Source organism: Atta cephalotes (assembly GCF_000143395.1).
Source record: "Atta cephalotes unplaced genomic scaffold scaffold00074, whole genome shotgun sequence".
Taxonomy (NCBI): Eukaryota; Metazoa; Arthropoda; class Insecta; order Hymenoptera; family Formicidae; genus Atta; species Atta cephalotes.
In genome coordinates, this window is record NW_012130138.1 from 160,488 (window position 1) to 169,811 (window position 9,324).

At 33.2% G+C, this 9,324-nt stretch overlaps 2 protein-coding genes across 5 annotated transcripts in view; one reads left to right on the forward strand and one right to left on the reverse strand.

Moving 5' to 3' along the window:
• LOC105624157 (ribose-phosphate pyrophosphokinase 1) overlaps positions 1-3,832 on the reverse strand; it is a 9,270-nt gene extending 5,438 nt beyond the window's left edge. For 2 of the 4 annotated variants that reach the window (XM_012205517.1, XM_012205516.1), the window contains exons 1-2: positions 1,263-1,468; positions 407-590 (exon numbers count right to left, since the gene is read on the reverse strand). In XM_012205517.1, the coding sequence (XP_012060907.1) occupies positions 407-590; positions 1,263-1,468 (390 nt within the window). Of the gene's footprint in view, positions 1-396; positions 591-1,262; positions 1,471-3,762 lie in introns of those variants that run through there. The other 2 variants (XM_012205514.1, XM_012205515.1) reach the window with 2 other exon arrangements.
• Positions 3,223-5,981, forward strand: LOC105624156 (ubiquitin-conjugating enzyme E2-22 kDa). The gene is made up of 5 exons (XM_012205513.1): positions 3,223-3,285; positions 4,762-4,914; positions 5,260-5,342; positions 5,576-5,739; positions 5,842-5,981. The coding sequence occupies exons 1-5, from the start codon at positions 3,223-3,225 to the stop codon at positions 5,979-5,981; spliced, it is 603 nt and encodes a 200-aa protein (XP_012060903.1).
• The last annotated feature ends 3,343 nt before the right edge of the window (positions 5,982-9,324 follow it).

Below are 9,324 nucleotides of genomic sequence, written 5' to 3' on the forward strand. Positions count from 1 at the left end.
GTGTGTGTGTGTGTATACATACTATTTATTTCTTATATCAATAAATTATCTCATATATTATATCATAAAGTTGTTTAGTGTTGTGTTGCTGATGCAATCTCAATGAAAATAAGCATTAGCCTTAAAGAATGTTTTACAACAGCATGTAACATGTCTACTTATTTCAACTTGACACTAAACGGAATATTAATTTTATAAAACATATATGTATACATATATATATACTTGTACCACACACATATATATATATATATATATATATATGTATATATATATATGTATACTTGCTACCAAATAAAGTTAATATAACCAGCTTACATAAAGACTAGTTAAATACCAACTATTTACAAATATATAGGAGTAAATAATGGAGTGATTATTCTATTATTCTATATGTTCCGCCTACCTTGTCTTTTTTGTCCTGCCTCGCATAAGGAAAGCAAGGTATCACCGCTGTTACTCGAGATGCAGAAGCAATTTTACAAGCGTTGATCATGATGAGAAGTTCCATAAGATTATCATTCACCTCGCCGCTTCCACTTTGTACGATGTAGACATCTTCCCCACGAACGGATTCTCCTATCTCCACGCTAAACATTATTAAATCTTGCGTTATTTCCTGCAATCTTACAAGAACAGTAGAATATGAGTGAGATTCTCGAATAGATAATTTTTTTTAATAATTAGAAAATAAAAATCCGAGTTAATATCTGCAGGATATCGATGCGACTGCTTAATGTGAGCTGCGGAAAAGAACGGCGAGATTTTTCTCGTTTATCATCTGTGGCGATATAATCAACGTGATCGTCGTGATCTTTGCGATGAGTAGCATTTTGCGAGCTCAGAAGAATCTCACGAGTGCACGCGGCTCCGCGCGTTGTATTCATTTCGAGAAATGTAGCGCGGATTGACGAACGCGGCACGCGTCCATCGAGTTAGAAAAACGGTTTAGAAGTCGTAGAGCGATCAGCGAGGTGAAGCGAGGTCGGGCACGAGGGAACAGAGACAGAAATAAGAAACGCGGAGTATTGTTGATTGTTATCCCGCGTATTGCGAATTGCGAAGGAATAACGCGGAAGCTATGTGTTGCGGAGAAGGAATAACGAAGGAAGAAGAATAAAGCAGACTAGAAGAAGAACGTGATGGCATTCGTTTGGAGTTCGCCATGTGGGAATCACACTATCACACAGCCCACGCGCGACGACACGTGGTCTTATGACTGACAATAAAAACGTGGTTGCGGCGTACGTAGCGACCATTACCATGTCTCGAGGTTGCTGAATTTCTTGGTGACAACCTTGCCGATGTCGATGCCAAGACGGTCGACGATCCGCTGAGCAAGATCCGGATGCGAAGTCCCGCTGAAGACTTTGATGTTGGGCATTCTGCTCTGTAAGACTCGCGCGCGTGAGTTTTCCAAGTTTGCGCGTAACAAACTCTTGGCACGTACTGGCTGCGACACAGGCATCACTACAACAGAAAGCACCGGGGCGGTCGGCCAATCGGTGATCGCGCGCGCACCGGACGTGACGTCGCTCGATCACGCTCCGCCTACGCGCACGCCGCGGCCGCACGAGGGTATTGGGATTGGATATATCTATATCTATATCTATATCCTGCAGTATCTTGCAATTAGCGCGTTGACAGTGGTTGAACGAAGCTGAACGGAGCGGGGCTTCGTTATCGCTTAGCTTAGACACTTATCCTGCATTCCGTTTGCGCATTTCCTCTCTATCCATCTCACGCGGAAAATAACCATCTTTGATAAACGGTTTTATCGAAGATATGCTTATGGCCGCCTTCCAAATTGCTTGCGTAAGACCGGTATCATACAGACTACACATTCAAATCGAAAATTGAGATTAAAAATTGAAATTTGATGAAAACGAATCAAAACGAAAGAAGCGAAATTTCTTCGTTCAAATATCTGAATTCTGATCCTTAATCTTACAAATGTTTACCTATCGGAATTGTTTTTATACTCTACCAAATATAATATAAGGTGATCCCTTAAAAGGAGGGACATAAAGAAAATTTTTTTCAATATTACTTAATTAAATTTTAAAGACGAATATTTTCTTATAATTGTTAAACTAATACAATATTATATATTATTATATTTGTAAATAACTAATAACACTTAATGTGTGACATTACAACAAAAGTTACATCGAATTGAGTTATGAGATTTCATTTTTTTAAATTGTATTTTCTACTGAATATTTTTTGCGAATATTTGGATTTTTAAATAAACAAATCAATAAAACTGAAAATTATATTTCACACTTATTTTCGATCACACATTAAAAGAAGGATATACAATAAATAATCGTGTCCTTAATTTGGGAGAAATTTGAGACGCGTCTGAAAAGAAAACTAAGACGATCAGGTTCAAAACTATCCCTCCTAATTCGGGTTGATCACCTTACTTGACCGATTTCACGACGAGGTGGTCGCGCTCGTGCTTCCACCAGTTCCACCAGTTGTTCCACCCTTCGCGTTGATAACGTACTTTAATTGCGTTGGTTCCGCGAGCGGAACGTGTAGTGGTTACGATCTCGATTGTCGCATTCGTCGCACGTGCACACGTGCCGTCCTTGTCAATCTTGTCAATCTTGTCATCGGGGATCGGGGGGATCGAAGCGCATTGGCGCAATCCGCGCAATAGCGTAAATAGCGCAATTGGGCGCAGAATGCAAATGGCGGCCAGCCGGGCCAGCGATGAGCCGTATGAGCGGTGAGTGGGCTGCGCGGCGCGACGTGAATCTAGACGAAATTTAAAAGGGGCGGGCGCGAGAGCGGTGAGAGTGATAGTCAACTTTTGCACATTGATGTGGCGCCGCGCCGATGGCTGCCGGTGGCGGTGAGTCGAACGACAAGTCGCGTGTGTACGTGCGCGGTGGTGCGCGGTGGCGGCGTGATTTCGTAGATACGGCCGTTGCAACGGTCTGTTACTGGGTTAGGCGGTTAGGGTTTAGGGACGTTAGGGACGAGTCCGAGTGAACAGGCAGGCGAAAAGACAATTTGGATTTGAGTGCAGGTGCACGGAATTCGTCGATTCGCATTTCGCGACATTCGCGTGGAGGACACTCTACGCGTGACGCGACGCGACGCGACGCCGCCAACGTGCAAGAAAACGCGTCGCAGGGCACGAGCTCGCTCGTTCGTCCTCGTCCGAGTGACAATGACAACGTGCTAACCGTTTTAAATGATTCGGGAGCCATGGCGAACATCGCGGCACAGCGAATCAAACGGGAGTTCAAAGAGGTTATAAAGAGTGAGGAGGTGAGTGTCGAGAGTGTCAAGACGGTCGAGTCGACGGCAACCAGAGCAAGCCAGAGTTCGCGCGTGCTATCCCTGATGCTCGCAATCCTCGCTACAACAGCGGCCGCGTATCGCGATATTACGCAATCCCAGCGATCGGGATCTAGCACGCGGTCGTCGACGATTCCAGACAAATCCGCTCGACAGCGGGTGACAGGAGAGCCTGTTGCTCGTCGCGCAAGTCGCAAATCGCAAATCGCAACCCAGTGCTCGACTATCACTTCTACCCGTATTTCTTGTCGATTCTAGATTCTAGAATATTCAGAGAGAAAGAGAGCTCGACGAATTTCTCTCAATATCGTATTGTACCGCTTGCGATGTAACGCATGTTGTAATGTTACGATATGGTAATTGGCATCTCCTTGTCCTACAGTTGTCGTCGATGTCGAATGTCGATGATCTAATGAAAATATGCTCGCTCGATTCGACCGTACTCACCACGATGCGCGTGTGCAGGTCCGGAATCTCGGCCGCACCGGGAGTCTTTGCACTTTTTCAGATTACTCATTTCTGCCCTCGCATCTCATATATCTGTCCCCAATAATACTTGCACGTGCTTTCGAACGGCTGATTTACGGCTCGGCGTAAATAGTCGCAACTAAGGCCATATCATGACAGTATATTTTGTATATTATTATGAATTCCGTTATTGTGAAACGATCGAGATTTCTCTTATCATGCCTCGGATGTCATAGGACATAGGTTATGATTACATGTTTATTTTGATAATTGTACCGCGAGACTGATGTAGTACCACACACGAATTTTACAAGGGAGCATAATTTAGCAATGTGTTTTCGGTTCTATTATCTCGTCCTTTTATCTATCATCACATAACTAAAATGCTTTTCTGCCTGGGGAAACAAGGATGCAATTGAAAAACAAGTATCGCGTACATCATTAAAACTGTCGGAAATATTGCTGCGCTGTTACGATTTCTTAATGCTCAATTGTTTTCTTTAAATAACCGCTTCGTCTTTACTTTTCTAATCAATATGTCGTTTGCTATCAATTTGCTCTCCAAATTATGATTTTTACAACTTGATTGTTGTATTGCTGTATCTATATGCCTTTCAAATATATATAAATGAAATTGTAAAATATATGTTCTTATCACAAACCCTTAATAGATTTGATTTCTAATAAATTAGTACATGTTACAGTTTGATCACAAATATATTTATTCATTAATTTGAATTTAATTTGAATTTGAACTTAACACTTAAATTACAGATTTTTTTTTTATATAATAATATGTTACAAGTTATTTCCATTTTGCTTACTCATGTTGTGCGTGCGTGCGTGTATACATACGTATGCATGTAGTTTTATAAGTTTTGATATACTGTACGTCCAAGTTGTTACATATTATACATTTATAACATATTTATAGCAACTTGACCAACTAATACTTTATTTATTTAATGTTTGTAATAGATAGCAAAATGTGCGATTAAAGTAGAGTTGGTCAACGATAGTCTTACCGAATTAAAAGGAGAGATTGCTGGTCCACCAGACACACCATACGAAGGTGGTAATTTTGTGCTCGAAATCAAAGTTCCCGAGACGTATCCATTTAATCCTCCCAAAGTAAGTTCATAGTTTTAAGAATGTAAACTGTTTTTTGTGTGTTTTTTGTAGTTTTTTTTTTTTTGTTAATATTTGTGTAGCAAGCATAGCTTCTAAAAAATGTCTATTATCTTTTTTTATTACAATACAATAATATAACAAAGTTACTCATAAGACATGAATATTATAAATCTTATCATTTTATTGATTTTCATAAATTGACAACACATATATTATCAATATATTATATCTTCAGTATAAATTTATATACTGTATTTTAAATATTCATAATAGATAAAATAAATTTCAAGTTTTCATAAATAAATTGTCAAAAGTTTTGTATTATATAAAATTTATATTTTGCAGGTACGTTTTATAACAAAAATATGGCATCCCAATATATCTTCTGTTACTGGTGCCATATGTTTGGATATTTTGAAAGATCAATGGCATGTATTTTTATTATAAATTTATTAATTAAATTATGAATGTTTGTATAGCAAAAACTTTTATTTAATATTTATATAATTTTACAACTTCTTTTACTAAATGAAAAGATATTTGTTATTTATTGTTTATATATTTGATTATGTATTTACATATTTTTTAAATTTAATCTTGTGACTTTATATGTAATATAATTATGCATCTGTAAAATAATCTCATTATTATCATATTTAAGGGCTGCCGCAATGACTTTGCGTACGGTACTGCTATCGCTTCAAGCGTTATTATCTGCAGCAGAACCTGATGATCCTCAGGATGCAGTAGTCGCTAAACAATATAAAGAACATCCTGAATTGTTTCGTCAAACTGCCACACATTGGACATTTATATATGCAGGTGGTACGTGCATTATTCCTGCGTATATATTCGCGCATTTTATGTATGTATGTATATATATATATTTTTTTTTTGTTAAAATACTCATTTATATTGATTCTCTAGGGCCAACGAAAATGCCTGATTTAGATGACAAGATAAGAAGATTAACAGATATGGGAATCGAAGAACATAATGCGAGAGTCGCTCTATCTTCATATAATTGGGACTTGGAACGCGCCACCGAGCACTGCCTCTTTAGTTAGTGATAACTATATAGTTAATTTATCACATCCATTCATTTTCTGCAAAAAAAATTTCCTTGTAATAAAATCATGTCCGAATATTGATATCATTGATTTTACAATTGGAATTCTGCAGTTATATTGACAATAGCTGGATGATGAAAAGAAATTATCTGAAGAGTTATCCAACATTTATCAATAGTCTATTTAATTTGTAACATAAGAGCGAGGGAAAAATAATTAAAAAAAAAATGATTAGAATTAACAAGAAAAATTTTAAACATTTTCTGAGAACTATACTGTTCTGCATTACATTCTGTTCAAATTCCATTGTTGCTTAAGAAATAGCGTAATTTTACAACAAAGTTTAAATTGATATATTCTTGATTGTTTATTTTGTACGTAATAATTCAATATATCACAAATTAAATGATATAAATGCATAATATCTTTTAATTCTGTGTATCACTTTCGAAATTTTATTTTATCTTTTATAATTAGCCTTTGATAATTTTAATTGCATTCTAGATTTTCAATTTGTATTTGAAATAGTGTCAGTAAAGTCTAATACATTCATTCAGACTACATCTTTCAAGTATAATTTGATCCCGTTTACAATTTCTATACTTTATAATCTATTTTTCATATCAGTGATGCACAAATTTTTATAAACTGTACCTAATCTATATATTTCATCTTTACATGATTATATCATTTATATTCTTAATAGAAATTGCATATTACAATAAAAATATATTTAATAAAAAATATATTAGATAATTCGCTCGTATAAATTTCAAACAATAAAATAAGGAGCTTTTAAGCATTAACAATAAACGAGCCAGGCCATTATAATAATAGAGCTTTGAAAGATGTAAACAATAAACCTTTATTATTCTAAGTCCTCATTAGCCGTATTTATAAATGAAATAAAAACTCTTAACAATAACTTATATAAACAATAATTTATATAATTTATGTAAACATATTAAAAACTTAGAAATTATTTCCAGTAATGGTATAAAAAATGTTTTCCGGTTAATATAATTATATATTATATGATGTATAATATTAATTATATTAATATACATTTATAGACATAGCTGATGAGAACTTAGCATGGTTGAAACGTTCCGTGAAATGATAATAAAAGAATAATAAAAAAAATTACTGTTTACATCTTCCAAAGCTCGTTTATTGTAATGGCCTGGTAGAAGCTTCTTATTTTATTATTTGAAAAATATATTTCTTTTGTTCTTTAATACAAGGTTCTTTAATACACATCTTGTTATTACAGCTTATAAATTTTTTTTATAGTTTTGCAATGTTAAATGTTTTTAATAAAAAAAAAAGTTTACACTAATTTGAAATCTATCAGTATTATTAAGTGTAATTTGGTCATCACTGATTTATGATAAATAAAAATGTTAATATATATATGCATATGTTCAAAAAAAGTAATCTCTTTCATTTGAAAAAAAGTAGAGAAAGCATAACTTATGTGAGCAAATCGCTTGTATATTATTGAAATAAGATATGACCTGTAAAAAGATTCATATACTTGTTCGCCTCGATGTCAATATTTTATACTTGTACATTTTTAGTGTTGGTTTACAGGAAGTAAAACTATTCATAGATATGTATCTTTCGACAAGTATATATCTTGTCTTACTTGTTTTTGTATTTGTGTCATGCCGTGTACATTCCAGACTCAGGTGTAAATGGCATTTATTTAACGGCCTCAATTAAATTTTACATAAAAATATATAATTGGAGAAAAAGGTTCAAAACAGATTAAATTCATTCTAATAACAATCCTGTAAAACTGTGAAACAGCATAGCTAGAAAGAATGAAGATGGAAATTTAATTAGCCCATTATTTGTATAATAATGTATATGATGCAGAAATGCACATAGCTTTTTGTACAATCAAATGTTAAATCATATGCGTTACATAGCGAAAGGATGAATATTGAATTATAGTTTCATCAGTAATATTAATTTGTAATATTAATTTTTTTCATAAATCATGATTAAAAAAGTGATAGCTAGATCAATTGATTGTAAAAATTGTTTTGCTTTATTTTATTCTTTTAAATATTTAGCTCACGTGTATTATCCTACATATGAGTTTGTTTATGGATGTGGTTGTAGTTCCAACATCCTCTTTGATGTTTTAATTGCTGTAATGTTTAATAATCATGAAAAAATAAATAATTCTTTTTTCATTGTTCCGACTGGATTCTAATCTCTGTATAGATTTGTTCCTTATATTTTTCTCAGAAATATAAAAAATTCTTTTATTCACTAGTACATAAATTTTTATATTATTTTATTTGTTAATAAGTATTTAATACAGATTTTCTTTTTTAATGTCACTTAATAATTGTGCAAATTATCCCAAAGCTGGCCAAACAAATTTCTCACTAAATTTCTTGTACTACGTATACGAAAACAATATCAAAAAATATTTGTAAAATCAACTATTGCAATAAGTTGCTGAACATTTTTTTTTTTGTTAAAAGTACTATTAAACTTAAATCTCAATTGTACTATGCATAAATATGATTTGATATTATAAACATAAAATAAATTAGTAGCAATAATTACTGAATTCTCTCAGTAATTAAATTATAGTTAGGTTTAGCGTGTGGATAACAAATAATAATATAGAAAATACAATATAAAAAATAGCTATACCTTTTAGATTGTATTTATATTTCTTATTTAAAAAAGAAAAAAAAGATTTATTCACTATTTATATTTGTTTTTTACTTGAATGTGATTAAAGTGAACAAAAATTCTATAATCCAGTTCGAGAAAATTTTGCGATGACAATTTCTACAATAGATATTTAATTTTAATCTTTATATATAATTTTAAATTACAAATAATTTTAATATACATGAACATACAACATTGCAATACAAACAAAAAAATTTATAAATCTTAAACAAAGGGCATAATGTATGATAAAATTATGAGACAAATTTAAATAATTTTTAAATCATTCTGAACAATTAAATTATATATCTAAGTCAGTTGTTTTTCTAAATGTTTCATAAAATTTGACTTATTCTATAGGATTCTAAGTACAAAAAATAAAAACAAATAGAAGAATAATAAATTATTGTAAATGAATTTTAGCGCACGCGCACACACACACACACACACACACACACATCTTACATCAACCAAAATTTATACATATGAAATCATTACAAAGAAAAAGAGAGAAGTATGTCTAAGTCAGTCCATTATATATGTATAAAAATACTATATCAAGGATATTTTTGCATTTTGCACAAAATCTCATACACAAATGGCAAGGCAGATTGTGTACATTATTTTGTACATTTGTACT

What these genes read in the sequence shown, in the direction of transcription:
- LOC105624156 (XM_012205513.1), top strand. Translation starts at nt 3,223, where the DNA reads ATGGCGAACATCGCGGCACAGCGAATCAAACGGGAGTTCAAAGAGGTT. An exon ending in ATCCATTTAATCCTCCCAAA is followed by an intron (nt 4,915 to 5,259) that starts GTAAGTTCATAG and finishes TATATTTTGCAG; the next exon opens with GTACGTTTTATAACAAAAAT. An exon ending in GATATTTTGAAAGATCAATG is followed by an intron (nt 5,343 to 5,575) that starts GCATGTATTTTT and finishes ATCATATTTAAG; the next exon opens with GGCTGCCGCAATGACTTTGC.